The following is a 20,649-nucleotide window of genomic DNA, read 5'->3' as shown; positions in this document are numbered from 1 at the left end:
AAGTGACTTGCCCAGAGTCACAAGGTGCTGTAGTGGGAATTGAACTCAGTTCCCAGGATCAAAGTCTACTGCACTAGCCACTAGGCTACTCCTCCACTAGTAACATTCCATGTAGAAGCCTGCCCTTGCAGATCAGCAACGCGGCCGCGCAGGCTTCTGTTTCTGTGAGTCTGACGTCCTGCACGTACGTGCAGGACGTCAGACTCACAGAAACAGAAGCCTGCGCGGCCGCGTTGCTGATCTGCAAGGGCAGGCTTCTACATGGAATGTTGCTAGTGGAATAGCAACATTCCATGTAGAATCTCCAATAGTAGCAACAGAATCTCAATAGTAACAACATTCCATCTAGAATCTCCAATAGTAGCAACAGAATCTCAACATTCCATTTAGAATCTCAAATTGGGAAAGGGAAATGGGACTTGATATACCGCCTTTCTGAGGTTTTTGCAACTACATTCAATGCGGTTTATTTTATTTATTTATTTGTTGCATTTGTATCCCACATTCCCCCACCTATTTGCACGCTCAATGTGGCTTACATAGATTTGTTAACATTGTTTACATATATTCAGGTACTTATTTTGTACCAGGGGCAATGGAGGGTTAAGTGACTTGCCCAGAGTCACAAGGAGCTGCAGTGAATATCAAATCCAGTTCCCCAGGATCAAAAATGTGGGATACAAATGTAGAAAATAAATAAAATAAAGTCCACTGCACTAACCACTAGGCTACTCCAAAGGGGAAAGCAAAAGAAAGAACATAAGAAAAAAGAAAGCAACAGAATGGTAAAATGTAGAATAAATGTGGAGGGAATAAAATGGATAACAGAAAAAGAAAACTTATAAGTGCCTGGGAGTTCAGGCACTGCCAACCAAAGAAGAAAAAAACGGCAGTGGCTAAAATAGGGAGCAGAAAAAAAAATAAGAGGAGGGAACCAAAGGGAAAGGGACAGCATGGTAACAGGAAGAAAACGAAGGGGGATTGTAAGGATATAAGGTGGGGGGCCAGGAGAAAAAGATTTAATTTCCTGCCATGGATATTGGGGGTGGGGGGCATAAGTACATAAGTATTGCCATACTGGGAAAGACCAAGGGTCCATCGAGCCCAGCATCCTGTTTCCAACAGTGGCCAATCGAGGTCACAGATACCCGGCAAGATCCCCAAAATGTACAAAACATTTTATACTGCTTATCCCAGAAATAGTGGATTTTCCCCAAGTCCATTTAATAACGGTCTATGGACTTTTTAAAACTCTGCTAAGCTAACCGCCTTTACCACATTCTCTGGCAACGAATTCCAGAGTTTAATTACATGTTGAGTGAAGAAAATTTTTCTCCTATTCATTTTAAATTTACTACATTGTAGCTTCATCGCATGCCCCCTAGTCCTAGTATTTTTGGAAAGCGTGAACAGACGCTTCACATCTACCTGTTCAACTCCACTCATTATTTTATAGACCTCTATCGTATCTCCCCCCAGCTGCCTTTTCTCTCTTGATTGCATTATGGAAGGGAAAAGCTCTTTTCAGTTGGTCATGTTATATCATCAGAAGGGGACACTTCTCTCAGTTGCTCGTGATACCAGGGCAGTAAGCCCCTGAGCAGCCCTACTCCAGTCCCACTACTACTACTACAAATCATTTCTATAGCGCTACCAGTCGTACGCAGCGCTTCACAATTGAAAATGAAGAGACAGTCCCTGCTAGATCCAAAGTGGCCCCTCTTTAAAAATAGTGAAAACCATTGCCTTAGTTCCTCATTCTTCTGGCTTTACAGATGACCTATGGAGATCTAAGAGCAAAGTGAGAGAGCCAGTGCAGCACATAACTGTTTTTCTGGTATTCAAGAAGTGACTTGCACTTTAGCCATTACTGTAAGAATAGCAGAATATATAATTACTATTTTTCACGGAGAGGGTGGTGGATATGTGGAATGCCCTCCTGTGGGAGGTGGTGGAGATGAAAACGGTAATGGAATTCATACATGCATGGGATAAACACAAAGGAATCCTGTTTAGAAGGAATGGTTCCAAGGAATCTTAGCGGAGATTGGGTGGCGACGCCAGTAATTAGGAAACAAAATGGGAGCTGGGCAGACTTCTACGGTCTACGCCCTGATCGTGACTGAATAGATAGGGATGGGCTGGAGTGTAAATTTTAAGGGGCTTCGATGTTAGCTTCAGAACTTAGTACAAGAACAGTACTGGGGCAGACTTCTATGGTCTATGCCCTGAGAAAGACAGGGCCGCCGAGAGGGGGGAGGCAGGGGGGTAAAAGTTCCCTGGGCCCCCCGGGGTCAGGCTGCCGGCGCTGCAATTCCCGGTCGCACCTGCCTGCCTCCTCGGCTCTGGGCCACCTGCATTCGAAGCGGCAGTCACAGATTGCCTCCCTTCGGGCCTTCCCTCCCTGTGTCCCGCCCTCGTGGAAACCGGAAGTTACATCAGACGAGGGCGGGACACAGGAAAGGAAGGCCAGAAGAGAGGCGATCTGTGACTGCCGCCTTGAATGCAGGGGGCCCGGAGCCGTGGATAAAGGCAGGTGAGACCGGCAGCGGTGGGGGGAGCGACGGGGGGTGGCAGCGGCGGGGGGGGGGGGGGGGGGGGGGGCAGAGGCGGGGCGGCCTTGCCCCGGGCCCGGCCTAGTCTCTCGGCAGCCCTGGAGAAATTTAAGGAAAAATCAAACTCGGGTATACATATAAAGTATCACATATCATGTAAAATGAGTTTATCTTGTTGGGCAGACTGGATGGACCGTACAGGTCTTTATCTGCCGTCATTTACTATGTTTACTATGTATGTATGTATGTTATTATTTTGTTTTCTTTTCTTTTAGGTGATAATTGAAGACATTGGAAATAAAACGATATATGAATTCCCTGTCTCTCGCTGGTTCGCAATGGATGAGGATGATGGGAAAATTCAAAGGGATATTCTAGTGGGAGGAAGTGAAGCTACAGGTAAAATTTTGAATGGTTTCATAAATCAAAGTGTGAGAACAGTCTGATATTTGGTGCCGACTGTATAAATGTTTTTTTTGTAAAACAAAATTTGCAATAGTTATATGGATAACTGGCCTTTTTATTCATAGAACAAGAGTCTTGGGCATTCTTGTAGACTCTAGATTAACTTTAGAGCCACAGATCAATAATTCGGTGAAAAAATTCTTTTTTAAGCTACGTTAACCGAGGGCAATTCGATCCTTACTTAGGGGTCCTGTTAGTAAGGCACAGTAATAGATTTAGGGCCCTGTTTACTAAGCCGCGTTATAGACGTGTTAACATTTTTAACGCGTGCTAACCATGTACATGCGTTAACTGTGTACATGCCTACAATATCCCTATAGGCACCTACACGGTTAGCGCACGCGCTAATTGTATGCACGTTAAAAATGCTAACGCACCTTAGTAAACAGGGCCCTTAGTATGCTCATTATATTCCTTTGGGCATCTTATCATTTGATTCATGATAATCGTTAGCATGTGATAAATCTGTTAGTTCCCCTTAGTAAAAGGACCCCTTAATAAATATAGTTCTAGAATTATTACTCAATCTATACTTCTCCCACAGTTATACTACTGCAATTCACTACAAAGAACTATATCTTCTAAACTGCAGGGAAGGCTCCAAGTTTTGCAGAACACTGCTGCCAGGTTAATATTTTCTTTGCAAGCCAAACCACCACAAGGGTGGAGGTACACAAATTCCTACGAAAAGTAGAATCTGAGGAAAGGGGGAGTAGGAGGAGTAGGCTCTTGAACAACACTAGTAGGCGACGTAGATTAGGAACAATCTCTTTATTTAAATATACACTCGACAACACAGCCGTGTTTCGGCGCTACAGATGCCTTCTTCAGGAGTCTTGTGATATATAAATATACGAATATTAAGCTCAAAGAGAATGAAAGCAAGGCTTCTGCTACAATTGTAATCCACTGCCGATGCAGGAAAAAAAGCTCAGTGTATTCAATTGCACTTCTGTCGAGTCGAGTGTATATTTAAATAAAGAGATTGTTCCTAATCTACGTCGCCTACTAGTGTTGTTCAAGAGCCTACTCCTCCTACTCCCCCTTTCCTCAGATAATATTTTCTTTGGACAGGTTCGACATCTCTCCACTGTTGGTCATATTGTATTGGCTTCCAATTAATATGACAGTTGAATTTAAAATTGCTTGTTTGGTTTATAGATCATTTAGGGGCCCTTTAACCAAACGGCAGTAAAAGATGACCTGTGGTGGCACCGGCGTGTGGAATCACTACGTGCTGAGGCCACCTTTTACTGCTGCAGGTAAATGTTTTTTTTTTTAACATTAAATTTTTATTGAAAACAGAAGAAATCCTTGCACAGCATGCCCAACACAAGTGAGCACAATTGGTCCTATAAACATACAGTTAGTATACTAGAATGCTAAACAATAGCAAATCTGAAGTGCTCAACAATTCATATCTAAACAATTATCTCCCCCTCCCTCCCCCCCCCCCTACCCCCAACCCCTCCAATATTTTTTAAGAATGCTGGGTTAAAGCAGCAACATGTGTCCAAAGTTCATTCTGCCTCGCCTCACCCTATGCTTGGAACAACCTTCCCGAGCCCTTACGCCAAGCCCCCTCCCTGCCCATCTTCAAGTCTTTGCTTAAAGCCCACCTCTTCAATGCTGCGTTCGGCACCTAACTCTTGCCTTTCAGGAAATCCAGACTGCCCCTATCAGACTGACTGTTCATGTGTCCTTTAGATTGTAAGCTCTTTGAGCAGGGACTGTCCTTCTATGTTAAATTGTACAGCGCTGCGTAACCCTGGTAGCGCTTTAGAAATGTTAAGTAGTAGTAGTAGTAGTAGTAGTAGAAGAAGTAGGGTCTTTATTCAGAGTACAGAAATGATTGGAAGTATGATACGAGTGCCACCATTCTACATGAGACTATGGTTAAGACTGAAGTTGATACTGGAGAAAGAAGTCAGTTCATTCTAACGAAAGACTATCTGGAAGAGGAAAAAAGTGCACTGGTGCAGTTCAATTACTGACATCTTTGCCGAAGCTGCTGTTGTCTCGTGGATGGAATTTAGAGGATGAAAACCTCAGGTGTCCGTCTCTTGAGCATCCACAAAATGGAAAACCACTTTCCTGGCGTCCTTAGCTTTGGCTAAACTATAGGAAATCAATGTAGTAGCAGGAAGAACACTGAAAAACTGAATCACATTTGAAATGTTGATAAACAGGTCACAAATTACTGTGCAGATATTGTGAACCAAGGGTCTCAAACTCAAATCCTGGAGTATTGCAAGCCAGTCAGGTTTTTCAGGATTTTCCTAATGAATATGTATGAGCTAGATTTGCATACAAAGGCAATAGCGGGCAAGTAAACCTCTCTTTTGCATATCCATTATGAATGTCCAGAAAGCCCGATCAGTTTGTGGCTCTTAAGGATCGGAGTTTGAGAGCCCTGTTCTGAACCGAAAACCATCTTAACCATTTTTTTTGTAACCTCCACCAGGTATCGTTTACAATGTGGCCATAATGACAGGTGACGTCAGAGGGGCTGGTACCAATTCCAAGATCCACATCATCCTTCATGGGTCCAAAGGCATGAAAAACAGTGGAAAGGTTTTCTTAGAAGGGGGGAAGTTTGAAAGGGGAAGGACAGACATCTTTAATGTGGAGATAGCTGCACTTCTCAGCCCCCTTAGTAGAGTCACCATAGGACATGATAACGATGGTGTCAGCGCTGGGTGGTACTGCGAGAAGGTAAGAGATGCCAATGACAACATGAATTGTATGAGGAGGCACCTGCTTTATTGGAAAAAAATTGTTCTCAAACTTTTTACAGAGAGGACCCCAATTAAGAGCTAAGAAAAGATAACAGGACCCCTCACAAAATAACCTTGTTAGTTTTTTCACAGCTTTAAATATGACTTTACTTTACAACTTATGTACAAGCTTGCCATACCTTCTTTCTACAGGAGGAATGACAATACTTTTTAAGTTAATTTAATACTCCAGTTCCGTGATGTGGAGAATTGGGGAGCGAGAGGGGGAAACATTTCTTGCTGTGTTATGTGCAGAGGAAGAAATGTCATGCCTCTCTTAAATCCAGTTTGTGTATAATTTAATCAAACATATAAACGGCGAGTGACCGTACTCACGCGCAAATGCGCAGTAGAGACTTCCCTCTCTGTCCCGCCCCCCGTCATCACGGGACAGAAAGGGAAACTGCGTGAAGGGGATGGAACCGCCGAGGACGCCACCGCTCCCCCTCCCCCCCGAGGTCGCCGTCACTGGTACCCCCCCCCCCGGAGTCGCCACTGCCGCCACCCCTCCACCTGGCCCGTCTCTTCGCTATTCAACTTACATCTCCGCAGCAGGCAGATCAGCTGAGCTGCCGTTGGCCTTCCTTCCCTGCCTGTGTCCCGCCCTCACCGACGTTACGTCACACGAGGGCGGGACACAGGCAGAGAAGGAAGGCCGACAGGAGCTCAGCTGATCTGCCTGCTGCGGAGATGTAAGTTGAATAGTGAAGAGACGGGCCAGGTGGAGGGGTGGCGGCGGCGACTCAGGGGCGGGGGGGGGGGGTACCAGCAGCGGCGAACTCGGGGGGGGGGCAGCGGCGACCCACTAGCCCGTTTTAACGGGCTCAACGGCTAGTAAAATATAAATTGAACCTGGATGGGTTACAGTACAAAAACTATTTCAACAGAGAAAAGTGAGGGTAGGTCCCATGTTACTACATGGCTGGTCTACAGGGCTGGGTTGTAACAATGTAAAAATACTTTGGCAGTGGCGTAGGAAGGGTGGGGGCGGTAGGGCGGTCCGCCCCGGGTGCACGCCTCTGGGGGGGTGTCGGCTTTGCTGGTTCCCTGCTCTCTCTGCCCCAGAACCGGTTACTTCCTGTTCCAGGGCAGAGAGAGCAGGGAACCAGCGGAGCCGACGCAGCTCCCAGCGATGTGCACTCGGGGTGGAGCGGCCCTCCCACCCGTCCCCTTTCCTACGCCAGTGGTAAGAATGCGCTCCGAGGGGAGGGGGGTGCGCCGTGCTGCACCCGGGGGGGGGGGGGGGGGGGCCGGGGGCGCAGCGGCGACCCGCCCCGGGTGTCAGCCGCCCTCGCTATGGCACTGTACTTTGGTACTCTACTTCTTTACTTGTATGAGTACTTTTGCCTGTAACGAGTTACAAAAGGGACACGGTGCTTTGTACTTGTAACTAATAACTTTTCTTGTGTACTTTCCTACTTTGTAATGAAATACTCATGTTAAAAACTGGTTTCAAAAAAAAAAAGTATTGTATACAGTATATGAACTTTAACTGGAAGTGCAACCTCCCCTCCTCCCCACCGTGCGGCCCCTCTTCCATCCAGTATCTCTGTGTTTCTCTCCCCTACTTACATTTGACATAGAGGCCAAGGCCTTGTGATCAACAACAGCCACAGGGGTGACAATGGTGAATGAGAATCAAGTTCAGTGAGAATGGAAATAGTCACTGTCTTCAGTTTCTATATGCATGACTGCCGCTCTTCCAGAAACTTCCCTTCCAAACAGGAAGTCAGTGTCAGAGGGTGTGGAGTTGTCAGCCATGTGCATAGAGGCCAAGGCCCCATGATCAGCAGCAGCACTGGGGGCTGAGAATGGTGAATGAGGATTGAGTTCAAGAAGCCAAAGAGAACAGAAATATTCTCTGCCTTTGGCCTCCATGTTACATGCAACTGCCACTCTGCTGGACATACACCTCCCTAACAGGAAATCATCATTGGAGGGGATGGATTTGGCAGCCATGCACATAGAGACAAAGGCCCCAGCCCCGTGATTAGCAGCAGCAGTAGGGGTGAGAATGGTGAGTGAGGATTAGAGAGTTGCACGGGGACAGAAATCTTATCCATCCCTGCCCGTCCTTGCTGGAATCTTACCCGTCCCCACCCGTTCCCACTGGAATCTTACCCATCCCCGCAAAAATTTAACCCATCCCAACCTGTCCCCACCCATCCCCGCAAGAATTTAACCCATCCCCACCCATCCCTGTAAGAATTTAATGGTACATAAAAGAAAATTCCAGTCAGCTCCCTCAGTCTCTCTCTGGATTTGAGCCACAGCACTGTAGGCAAGGAAGGAATGGAAGTTGGAACACTCTGGTGCGCACATGTAAGACTTGTCTCCAATTCACTTGCACTGTGTGCTGAGAGGTCGCCACATGCACATGCCAGTAGGTCAGGTGACATCTGATTCTCGTGCCTGTGTCAGAGCTGAGGTCTGTGCACCAGCCTGGTAGCAAAGAGGATTAATAGTAACATAGTAAGTGACAGCAAATAGACCTGAACGGTCCATCCACTCTGCCAATAGTCACACTCATGATCAAGTCATCATTAAATCAACGAGTGTGATATTATATACTTGATTATGGTCTTTCTTTCGTGTTTCTGGAACAAAGACCACAGAAGTCTATCTGGCCCTATCCTTATGTTCCAACTACTGGAGTTGCCGTTGAAGCCCACTCCAGTCTATTCGTCTTCTCATTTGTGGGACACAGACCGTAAAAGTCTGTCCAGCACTGTTCTCATGTTCCAGCCACTGAAGTTGCTGTCTAAGCCCTTTCCAGCCCATCCTAAACCAGATTGCCATGTATGAGACACAGACCAAACAAGTCTGCCAGTTCATCACAGCCAGAATCACCATCTAAGCGTCACTTGACAAATCCACACACATGCAGCCATTTAAGGTTAGGTTTTATATAACTTCCATTTTCTAATTAGAGATTCTCTGTGTTCATCCCACGCCTTTTTGAATTCCGTCATCATTTGTGACTCTACCACCTCCTTAATGGAAGACTTTCCACATTTGTGCTGTTAAAGCAAGGAAGAAGAAGAGGAGGAGGAGAAGACAGCACTCAAAGAAATTGGTATTTGGTAGATGAGAGGCTGGTGCAGGTGCAGCTTACACTTCTACGAGAAGACCGCAGAACTGCTTCCATCCCCACGGGAACCCTGCAGGAACTGCCTCCGTCCCTGCGGGAACCCCGCAGAGCTGCTTTCATCCCCGCAGGAACCCCACAGGAACTGCCTACGTCCCTGCGGGAATCCCACGGGTTCCGCGGGATTCCCGCGAACCCCGTTCCCGTGCAACTCTCTAGTGAGGATCAAGTTCAAATGGGAATATTTGCCATCTTCAGCCTCCATGTTATGCACATCATTGAAGGAGGTGGAGTCGGCACCCATGAACACAGATGTAATGATACTTTTTACTTTGTAATTAAAATGTATTTTTTATCCTAGTACTTTTGTACATTTACTTAAGTGATTTCTGAATCCGTTACTTACTACTTTTGCTTAAATACTTCAGAAGCCAGAACATGTACTTTTTACTTAAGTACTTTAAAAAAAGTAACGACCACAGCCCTGGCTGTCAAGCTGTATTCCACCTGATATTCAAAGCAATTTAAGTGGGCAGGAGGCTCTCTGAGCATTTAAATCTCTTGAAGCTACCCAACCTGTGATATTCAGCAGCACTGAACTGTGAAGTGCTTCTGAATATTGTCTCTGACAGCCCATGTACAAAAAGGGAGTGGTATTGGGGAAGAGCCAGCGGTTATGTGGGTACCAACAATATTCAGTATTGAGACCTGCATAGTTAACCTGGTCAAGTTAGGACAGCTCAAAAACTGTTCTAAATAGGCTGGTTAGCTATGTAGCTCCCGGGACTGAATATTGGCCGGGACCCGTATAACTTTCCAAGTACCATATTTACCCCTATGAGTCCTTTCCCAGCCCCTGAAACAGCCCTACCCCTCTCAGTCACCCTCCCCCATCCCACAACATAAGAACTCCCTCCTCCCCTCCACCCACAACATCCCCTCAACCTCCCCCCCTCTCCAGTCTAGTAGTCCTAGGGTCTCCCCAGGCCTTTCTCAGTTCCCTTGTGGTCCAGTGGGGGCAATGGGGACAGAAGCAAACCCCACTTGCTCTTGCCCTTAGTGGCAGCATCCTCAAAATGGCTGCTGCGACCTCTTGTGGCAGCCTCGTGGTACCATGGCAAAACAAGTAGAAAAGGTGAAAGCAAAATCCAGAGTGATTCTTGAGTTCATAAGCAGATAAATGGTCAAGCAGGAAAAAGGAGGTGATAGTGTCTCTGTATAAAGCTCTGGTGAGACTTCATTTCAACCACTGTGTACGGAGACCTCACTTTCAAAAAGATATAAAGAGTTTGAAGTTGATTCAGATGGCAGCTACTAAAATGGTCAATAGTCTTCATCATAAAGCATATGGGGACAGACTTAAAAATTTCAATATATATACTTTGGTAGAAAAGTGGGAGAAAGGAGATATGATAGAGCAGGAGGATGGGATGGAGGAGGACCTTGAAATGCCTCTTGGTGGTGTGTATGTGTGTGTGTGTGTGGGGGGGGGGGTCACATGGCTGAAGGTTCACCTAGGGTGTCAGATATCTTCAGGCCATCCCAGCATACAGGAGTGTAAAACCAGATAAAGCCTATACTGAAAATTTGGAACCAGATGGGATCCGTGTGCTGTAATTGCTGTCAGGGGTGTAGCTACAGGTGGGCCTAGGCAGGCCTAGGCCCATCCAATCTCAGCTCAGGCCCACCCACCCAGTTTTAAGTGCGGTTGACTTAAAGCACATAGAGCAAAGCCAAATCAGCAGCCTTTCACTAATCCATTTCTACCATCATCGCACCACGGCTCGCTCAGCTGATCTCCCAGTCCCACCTAACCTTTTGGGCAGACTTGGCACGGCAGTGAGTCAACTCAGCACTGAATAAACATGGTCACAGCTCTTGACTTCATGGCGCTTGACGTCCTTTTCCTTTTCAGCCCCCTGCATGCTGATGACTCATGTTCCATCCCACGTGGCACGCTCAGCCTCATTCTCATGGCTTGTCATCTTCTCAACAGGCTAAAATGTTGCTGCATGCTCATTATGGAACCTCTACCAAGCATTAAAGTTAATTTTATATTAAATAAAACCCTAACAATTATGCAGGTTTATAGTGCTAGATTGGTCTTAGAATCTGTGTATTATTTCTGAAACCAAATTTACTTGTGTGCTACAGGGCCTTTAAAGGGCCTTTCTTCTTCCTTCTTTCCCAGGTGGTCATTTATTGTCCATTTACCGGCATTGAACAGACATTTCCTTGTGCTAAATGGCTGGATGAGGATGAAGGTGATGGGCTGATAGAACGAGAACTCTATGAAATGGTTTCCCTGCGTCAAAAGAGACAGAAAAGTATGTGCAAACATTCCAACCAGATTCCAGTTTGCACAATCTATAGGCAAAGCTCGATACTTTAACTCAGCTTAGGTTCTGTGGAAATTAAAACTCATCACTCATCCTGCTCCCCTTAGCCCTCCTCATCATGATTCTCACAGACAGACTTTTCAGACTAAGGTTTAAAGTTATTAGAGGTTTATGGATAAGATGTGAAGAACCTAAGACCCAAGGGTTTATTTTCTACCAATTTGTAAGGTTTCGGGTGATTCACGTGGTTATAAAGATGGATATTCTCCTTATTCTCCTATTTACCAAAAGCAGTCTATCAGAGAACCTGGAACTTTTAGACCTGAAGGAGCCTTCAAGAGTGGGGGCATCAACTCAATATTTTATTGAACAACCCCGACATGGTCAGCGTTTCTGCAAAATCACCTGCGTCAAGGGTCTATCAGTATTGATGATGTTCGAATATGTCAAATGAATCAAAAATCCTCTATGTCAGACGTAGTAGTCTCAGAACAATGAAAAGATGCCAAAAGCAGCATGGGTAACATAGTAGATGATGGCAGAAAAAGACCTGCACGGTCCATCCAGTCTGCCCAACAAGATAAACTCATATGTGCTACTTTTTGTGTATACCCTACTTCAAGGAGCTTCGTGAGCATAAACCCGCAAAAGTAAAAGCTGTTGGGCCTGTTCAATAAAATATTGAGTTGACGGCCCCACTCTTGAAGACTCCTTGTGCTTTTTGGTTTTCGCTCTTCTGTGAGTGTACTTCAGATTCCCTCTCCTGTGTTTCTTGCAGACCTTCTCATAAAGACAGCTGATGTTCAAACAGATTGGGGAGGTGACATATATCTGTTTAATTAAAGAAAGTGGACTATAATTTTCCTTTCCAGAGATTACTGCACGCCACACTGATTGTCTTGGGCATTAACTGTTGGATATTCCAAGATGAAAAGCAAGATTGTGTGTTCGTGTCCACTAGCCATTTAGTTATGCATTCACTTAATCATGCAGATACTTTTCTAGGTTGCAATATTCTTTTAGCTCATTAAAAGTCATTGCAAACTGCAAAGGAATGCCATTTTCTTAGGGACCAATTGGACTACAAGATAGCAACATTCAGGGCATACACAAATACCATGTTAGCTATAGCAGATAATCTTAGAGTAGATAAGTCAGTGTACATAAGCATAGGTATTCTCAGCAGGAAAAAGGAGAAATATTACCTTTTTGTAGGTCAATTTAAAATCCCACCTTCAGTACTGAGTACTTTTCTGAAGGCCATATTTTTGTAAGAAGAGAGAGAGAGAGAGAGAGAGAGAGAGAGAGAGAGGAAGTGTGTAGTTCAGAGAAGGGATACTAACATTATACAGGATGTGTACCACAAAATGTACAAAGAAAACTTAGGACATGTAAAGCATTTGCTAAAGAAAAAGAAAGGCGATGGGAAATATGATAGAAAAGTCAATGCATTTCTTTGGACAGATAAAAAAATGTGCATGTACACAAATCATTTTTGCACACATATTGTAAGCAGGTACCTCTAGGTACAGCCAAGGATAGAACAATCTCCTCCAGCCACAGGCTCCTGGTACAGTCAAGAAATAAATGTCCACCAGCAACTTTAATCTTAAGGACTTTATTCCATGCAGGTATCTAGTAGACCTGATACACAGTTCCAACAGCAGCATTCACCTTCAATCTTAAGCACATATAAGCCACCTGAAAGTGTGTGGCAAATAGTCCCCTTTAAGCAGTAGGCTATCAGCACATACCAGGATTCAATACAGGCTCACAGTCAGCTCCAGTCTGGGCTCTTTATCCAGTGCACAATAAACAGAAGTTCAATTCCAAATAGAAACAGTTCTTTCAGTTCATCAACACAGTTAAATCACAAAGCAGCGGTTTCTACCTTCTACTCTCTTTACCTTCAGGAGAGTTCAATACTTTAGGGACTCCTCATACCCAAGGGATCTCACCCTGCATCAGCTTCACTGGTAAATTCAATACTTTAGGGACCTCCCTTACCCAAGAATTTTCAGCCTGCAAATACTTTTGGGACTTCCTCACAACCAAGGGATTTCAGCCTGCTTCAGTACTTTAGGGACCTCTCTTACCCAAGGGTTTTCAGCCTGCAACTGCTTCTCTCCTTTGGGACACCTTCCCGCCTGCCTAATCAATCCCTGGCTTCTGCTCTCACAACCAATCATTCTCCTTCCATTAGCTTCCCCCACACCCATACCAGCTGAGTTAAGCATTAGACTAATGATGAGCTCCTGCACACAGGGTTTCCTAACTCTCTTTCCCCCTAGTGGCAGCCCATCTACACATCCTGCCAGCTTACACCATGTCTTCCCCCATTGCAGCAAGGAGTCCAGTCTGGGTTCCTCATCTCACCCCCTGGCTCCTTGCCTGCAATGCCTTCTGGGACTTGTATTTCAAACTGACACTGCCTTAACCCAACTATCCTGAATGTGACTATCACAATATATCTATGAATTAATGCATCTACAGTCAATTTGCACATACACAAGCATCCTGCGGTAAGCTTTGGATCTGCACATGCAAACCATATATTAATTTTACTACTACTACTTAGTATTTCTATAGCGCTACTAGACATACGCAGCGCTAAACACTTGAACATGAAGAGACAGTCCCTGCATGAAAGAGCTTATAATCTAATTAGAACAAACAGGACAAATAAGAGATAAGGGAATTACTAAGGTGGGGATGTTAAAATAAGGGTACTGAACAAGTGAACAAGGGTTAGGAGTTAAAAGCAGCATCAAAAAGGTGGGCTTTTAGCCTAGATATAAAGATGGCCAGAGATGGTGTTTGATGTACTGGCTCAGGAAGTCTATTCCAGGCATATGGTGCAGCAAGATAAAAGGAACGGAGTCTGGAGTTAGCGGTGGAGGAGAAGGGTACAGATAAGAGAGATTTACCCAGTGAGTTGAGTTCCTGGGGAAGAGTGTAGGGAGAGGTAAGAGTAGAGAGATACTGAGGAGCTGTAGAGTGAATGTACTTATAAGTCAATAAGAGGAGTTTGAACTGTATGCGGAAACGGATAGGGAGCCAGTGAAGCGACTTGAGGAGAGGGCTAATATGAGCATAACGACATTGGCAGAGACCTGTGAACAGCAATAGTCTATGCGAGAGGTGATAAGAGTGTGGATAAGAGTACAGTGGATAAAAAGCCAGGATTTTTTTTAAGAAATGGCTGTGCAGTAAGTGAACCACTTGCTGCATGGCCATTTCAGGGGGGAGCCCTTACTGCCACCGCGCTAACCTGGTGGTAATTTGCGCTTCCCAATTATCGCTGGGCAAGCCTGTGCTACAAAAAATAGAAAATATTTTTGTAGCACCGGAAATGACACATGCTTGGGGTGGGACCTACCACCGGGCTCTTGAGGTAGCTCAACGGTAGTTATGGATTGGCGCACAGCAAGTTCATTGCTGCGCACCAACCCTTTAGTAAAATGGCCCCTTAGTGCACACTAATTGTTAGCGTGCATTAAATCTTTTAGCACGCCTTAGTAAAAGGACCCTATTGTGGAGAACAATGCCCAAAGAAGTAATCAGAATATTTCTGTACCTTAATGTTTATGTGTTTTTTTTCTTTATGTTTATACTAAAACAAACATGATTGCATGTTTCATTATAGAAAACCCATGGTCACTCTGGATTTTTACAAGTGACATTAAAAATGCAGGTACAGACGCCAACATCCTCCTGCAGATATACGGCACTAAGGGGAAATCAGATCAAATGAAGCTGGACAATAACTCTGACAACTTTGAAGCTGGACAAATTGACAAATTTATGGTAAGGCTATCTCAATGCATCCCTCCTTATGGCTTATGCATCCTTTTAAAAATAGAATAATTAGATTTTAGATTTTTAAAAATACAACTAATGACTAAACTCTCCCCCCCACCTTTTACAAAGCCATGCGGTAATGCTGACACAGCTCATTAATTTGAATGGGCTGTGTCAGCATTCCTGCACCTTAGCATTCCCGCACCAGCGTCCTTCGCTTTCGAAAATAAGCCTGTATGTGTTTTTGCCTCCAATGCAATCTTTTTTTCGAAGTCCCTCTTAGCCTTCCTTATCAGCGCTTTGCATTTGACTTGGCATTCCTTATGCTGTTTCTTATTATTTTCAGTCGGTTCCTTCTTCTATTTTCTGAAGGATTTTCTTTTAGCTCTAATAGCTTTTGTTAATATATGGCCTGGCTTTAAGGCTACCACTGGAATAGTGATGGCCAAAGCTATGCAGCCTAAAACAACTGAAAAAGTACTGACTAGGCCAAACAACAAGTAAATGATTTAATATTTGAGAATCTGCAAAAAGCAGGTCTGAACAATGAGTCCTGCCACAAATTGGTACAATTTTTAAATCAAATACAGCACCTGTAATGAAAGAATGATGGATCAGATGAATAAAATGGAGCTTATAATTTTTGTATAAAATGATACAGAGGTCATACAGAGTTCATAAGATGGTGTGAAAAGTATTGCAACAGGGAGATGTGAAACTGTTATCTCAAACCGCACGATGAGAAAAAACAAAACAACTTGTTCCCAAAACATGCTGATAAGACGCGTGGGAAAGTATGATCTCAGAAAGTGAGAAAGATTAGGAGCAAGGTTTCTCACCATGTACTTCTATGGAGAGGTTTGTGTATAAAAGAGGGGAGATTTTGCCTTAGTTTCGGAGTCCTCCCCAACGCTTCTCTCAGACGGCAGGGCGCTGTGCAGATTAACCCAGAATCTGTCTGATGTCTGTATTTGTATCAACTTAAAGACTTGTCTTTGGGTAAGGAATAAAATGTACCTATCTATTTAAACCTATCTCTGTCTCTATTTTTATTGATTCTATCTTCTCTTTACCTAACATTTAGCCTAAGGTAGATCACATACAAGTGATACTCAGTTTTGGACAGAAAGCAGTAGTTATGGGAATTAGTTTTCAATTACGGCTCCTAATGCCACCCCCTTGTGATTGGGTGACAATGGAGGTTAGAGAAACTATACAGAACCTAATATATGAAATAAGTACCTTTAGTCCCCTGTGGGAAGGAGTCAGAAAGAGGTCTATAAGAGGAAGGATTTAAACACTTTCTTCACCTCACTTTTTAACCATGCCGGCCGTCGTTTGGTCTTCCGTCCTTCTTTTTTAATATGCGGAACATATTTGGCCTGGGCTTCCAGGATGGTGTTTTTGAACAGCATCCATGCCTGATGTAAATTTTTGACCCTTGCAGCCGCTCCTCTGTGTTTATTTCACCGTTCTTCTCATTTTATCAGTCTCCTTTTTTAAAGTTAAATGTTAACATATTTGATCATGTATTACTTCAAAGCTAATATCAAATCCGATCATATTATGATCACTGTTATCAAGCGGCCCCAGCACCATTACCTCCCACACCAGATCATGAGCTCCACTAAGGACTAGGTCTAGAACTTTTCTTTCGTCAGCTCCTGTACCAGCTGCTCCAATGTTTCTGATTTTCAGCGGTTTTCGAAACCAAGGACGTCCATCTCAGAAACAACCAAATGCAAGCCATTTGGTCATGGGAGGAGCCAGCATTTCTAGTGCATAGCAAAGGCATGGATGTCCTTCTCACAGAAACATCCACATTATGGACGTCCTCAACTGGAGGCATAGCGAAAGGCATACTCTAAAAAAAAGAAGACAAAGGTTTTTGAAGTTGTTTTTTTCAGAGTGGGAGGGGGTTAGTGACCACTGGGGAAGTCATCGCCGATTCCCTCCGGTGGTCATCTGGTCAGTTCGGGCACCTTTTTGAGGCTTGGTCGCAAGAAAAAATGGACCAAGTAAAGTCAGCCAAGTGCTCGCCAGGGACGCCCTTCTTTTTTCCATTATCGGCCGAGGACGCCCATCTGTTAACCACGCCCCCGTCCCACCTTCAGTACACTGCCAACACGCCCCTTGAACTTTGGTCATCCCAGCGACGGAAAGCAGCTGAGGATGCCCCAAATCGGCTTTCGATTATGCCGATTTGGGCGACCTTAGGAGAAGGACGCCCATCTCCCAATTTGTGTCGGAAGATGGGCACTCTTCTCCTTCGAAAATAAGCAGGATAGGCACTTGTGCATCTTTATAAAATAAGCTCATACAATGATTCCCAGTTGTGCACAGATTCTCTCTTCCAAATTTATGCCTAAAAATGTGTGCATGTACTTTATGCATGTATATGTGTGCATTTGTTTTTAAATAAAATATATGCTTACATTGCACCTCTACCCAAACTACCTGCCTAGGAATGCCTGTACATGGCAAATATTTACATTTGCCCCATCTTGATGTGCACACTTAAGAACATAAGAATAGCCATACTGGGTCAGACCAATAGTCCATCTAGTCCTGTATCCTGCTTCCAGTAGTGGCCAATCCAGGTCACAAGTACCTGGCAGAAACCCAAATAGTAACAACCTTCTATGCTACCAATCCCAGGGCAAGCAGTGGCTTCCTCCATGTCCATCTCAATAACAGACTCACGGACTTTTCCTCCAGGAACTTGTCCAAAACTTTTTTTTAAACCCAGATATGCTAACCACTGTTACCACATCATTCAGCAGCAAATTCCAGAGCTTACTATTCTTTGAGTGAAAAAATATTTCCTCCTATTTCATTTAAGTGTTTCCATGTAATTTCATTGAGTGTCTCCTGGTCTTTGTACTTTTTGAAAGAGTGAAAAATTGACTAATTGTACCTTTTCTACACCACTCAGGATTTTATAGACCACAATCATATCCCCCCCCCCCCCCCCCCCCCCCCCAGTCATCTCTTTTCCAAGCTGACGAGCCCTAAGCTTTTTAGCCTTTTTTTTGGCTGCTGACACATACTAAGAAGAAGATTTCAGCACATTATCTACAATGACACCTAGATCTTTTTCTTGAGCGCTGACCCCCAAGGTGGACCCTAGCATCAGATAACTATGATTCAGATTATTCTTCCATTTGTCCACATTAAATTTAATCTGCCATTTGGATGCCCAGTCCTCCAATTTCCTAAAAATACTAGCGTGCCTTTGTAAAAGGACCTCTCAATGAACAATTAAGCTATGGAAATTGTTGCAGAGGATATTGTCAAGGCAAGTAGTAGTACAGCTGAATTTAAAAAAATGTTTGCTATGAGTCCGAAATTCAGCTGTTGGTGATAAGCGTTTAGCTGTCCATTATACCCAGAAATTCAATATTGGGTCATGTCCAGGCTCCAGCATTGAATTTCCAGGTATATGATGGCAGCAAAAACATAGAGGGGCATAATTGAACGGGGGCGCCCATCTCCAAGGGCGCTCATCTCTGGGGACGGCCCCAGGAAGGGGCGGAGCCAACTGTATTATCGAACAAGATGGGTGTCCATCTTTCGTTTCAATAATACGGTTGAAGCCAGCCAAATCTCAACATTTAGGTCAACCTTAGAGATGGTCGACCTAAATATTGAGATCGCCGGACTTAAAACCGAGGCCGCCCATCTAAAAAACGACCAAATCCAAGCCATTTGGTCATGGGAGGAGCCAGCATTCCTAGTGCACTGATCCCCCCTCACATGCCAGGACATCAACTGGGCACTCTAGGGGGCACTGCAGTGGACTTCAGAAATTGCTCCCAGGTGCATAGCTCCCTTACCTTGGGTGCTGAGCCCCCAACCCCCCCCAAAACCCGCTACCCACAACTATACAACAGTACCATAGCCCTTAAAGGGTAAAGGGGGGCACCTACATGTGGGTACAGTGAGTTTGTGGTGGGTTTTGAAGGGCTCCTATTTACCATCACAAGTGTAACAGGTGGGGGCGGGGTGGGCCTGGGTCCGCCTGCCTGAAGTGGACTGCAGTACCCATTAAAACTGCTCCAGGGACCTGCATAGTGCTGTGATGAAGCTGGGCATGATATTTGAGGCTGGCATAGAGGCTGGCAAAAAATGTATTTAAATTATTTTTTTTTGTTGGGAGGGGGTTGGTGACCACTGGAGGAGTAAGGGGAGGTGATCCCCGATTCCCTCCGGTGGTCATCTGATCAGTTCAGGCACCTTAGATTTGGTCATGAACAAAAAGGGACCAAGTAAAGTTGGCCAAATGCTCGTCAGGGCCAGCCTTCTTTTTTCCATTATTGGCCGAGAACAGCCATCTCTTAACCACGCCCCGTCCCACCTTTGGTACACTGCCGACACGCCCCCTTGAACTTTGGCCGTCCCTGCGACGGAAAGCAGTTGAGGATGGCCAAAATCGGCTTTTGATTATACCGATTTGGCCGCCCTTAGAAGGGCGCCCATTTCCCAATTTGTGTCAGAAGATGGGCGCCCTTCTCCTTCAAAAATAAGCTGGTTAGCCTGTTAAGTGCAATATTCAGCACTTTCATCGGCTGAAACCTGGTGTAAATCCTGGTGCGCAAGTTGGGCACACAACGTCGGTATCCTATAACACTGCGCCTAAATACTTGGAATTTTCCTGACCCACCCATGCCCCTCCCGTGGCCACCCCCCTTTTGGGCATGCAGCATTTTGAAATAGTGTGTAGGCAGATGCAGACATAAAGCCACAAATTAATTAATGCCAATACTTGGTGGTTAGCACCAAATTGACTAATTAATTTGTACATGCATCTGGGCTCTGTGCCTATATAGAATCAAAGGGAATGTGGCTAATTTTAAAATTGTCCCCTTAAAACCCAGTTTTATTTTGTGTGTTTTGTAGATTGAACTCCCTGATCTGGGCACGCTGTATAAATTGAGGATATGGCACGAGAAGAGAAATCCATTTGCAGGCTGGCATCTAGACAAGGTGAGGTGATGGCAGTCAAACATACCCTTGAACAATCTAAGCAAATTCAACATTATTTATCCTTGTACGTTGCTTTACTGTATTTGGTCATACTCAGCAGCTGAAACTCCTTTGCTAGCTAAATATTTTAAAAATGTTTCCTTGCAACATTTATTATTTATCGTTTATTGAGTTTGCTATACCTCTTAGTTGTGACCAAATCAAAGTGGTTTACAGTAAAAATTAATGGGTACAGCTTATAGGAAAGAATAGAACGCCAAATTACGATAGGAAAGAACTAGCTACAGGACACGAATGATTTAACAAAGTTAAATACATAAGTGATGTTAAGAAGACAAACAGTCCAATAATTACATCCAGCATTCGAGCAATTCCTGAATCTCTTATCGCAGGATCATCCATAGTTATACTGAAAAAGTCTGTTGACAAAAATAAGTCTTTAGAAGGATGCGGAAAGTGGTGTAGGACGTTTCAAGGCGAAGGTGTTGCGGTAGGGAGTTCCAAAGTGCTGGGGACAAGAAATAAAATGCACTTCATCTTGTTGATTCCCATCTTGTCTGAGAGGGGAGGGGGAGAACCAGTCTGTTATCGTGTAGAGAGCGCAATATTCCAGAAGGTGTAAAAGGGATTACCAAAGA

General features: G+C 44.5%; 1 protein-coding gene across 1 annotated transcript in view; it reads left to right on the top strand.

Moving 5' to 3' along the window:
- LOXHD1 (lipoxygenase homology domains 1) overlaps positions 1–20,649 on the top strand; it is a 439,720-nt gene that overhangs the window by 188,771 nt on the left and 230,300 nt on the right. The window contains exons 12-16 of the mRNA XM_030192909.1: positions 2,831–2,954; positions 5,485–5,735; positions 11,077–11,212; positions 14,871–15,031; positions 19,925–20,011. Of these exons, the coding sequence (XP_030048769.1) occupies positions 2,831–2,954; positions 5,485–5,735; positions 11,077–11,212; positions 14,871–15,031; positions 19,925–20,011 (759 nt within the window). The remainder of the gene's footprint in view (positions 1–2,830; positions 2,955–5,484; positions 5,736–11,076; positions 11,213–14,870; positions 15,032–19,924; positions 20,012–20,649) is intronic.

This window comes from Microcaecilia unicolor, chromosome 2, assembly GCF_901765095.1.
Source record: "Microcaecilia unicolor chromosome 2, aMicUni1.1, whole genome shotgun sequence".
Taxonomy (NCBI): domain Eukaryota; kingdom Metazoa; phylum Chordata; class Amphibia; order Gymnophiona; family Siphonopidae; genus Microcaecilia; species Microcaecilia unicolor.
This window is presented reverse-complemented; position numbering and strand designations above follow the sequence as displayed.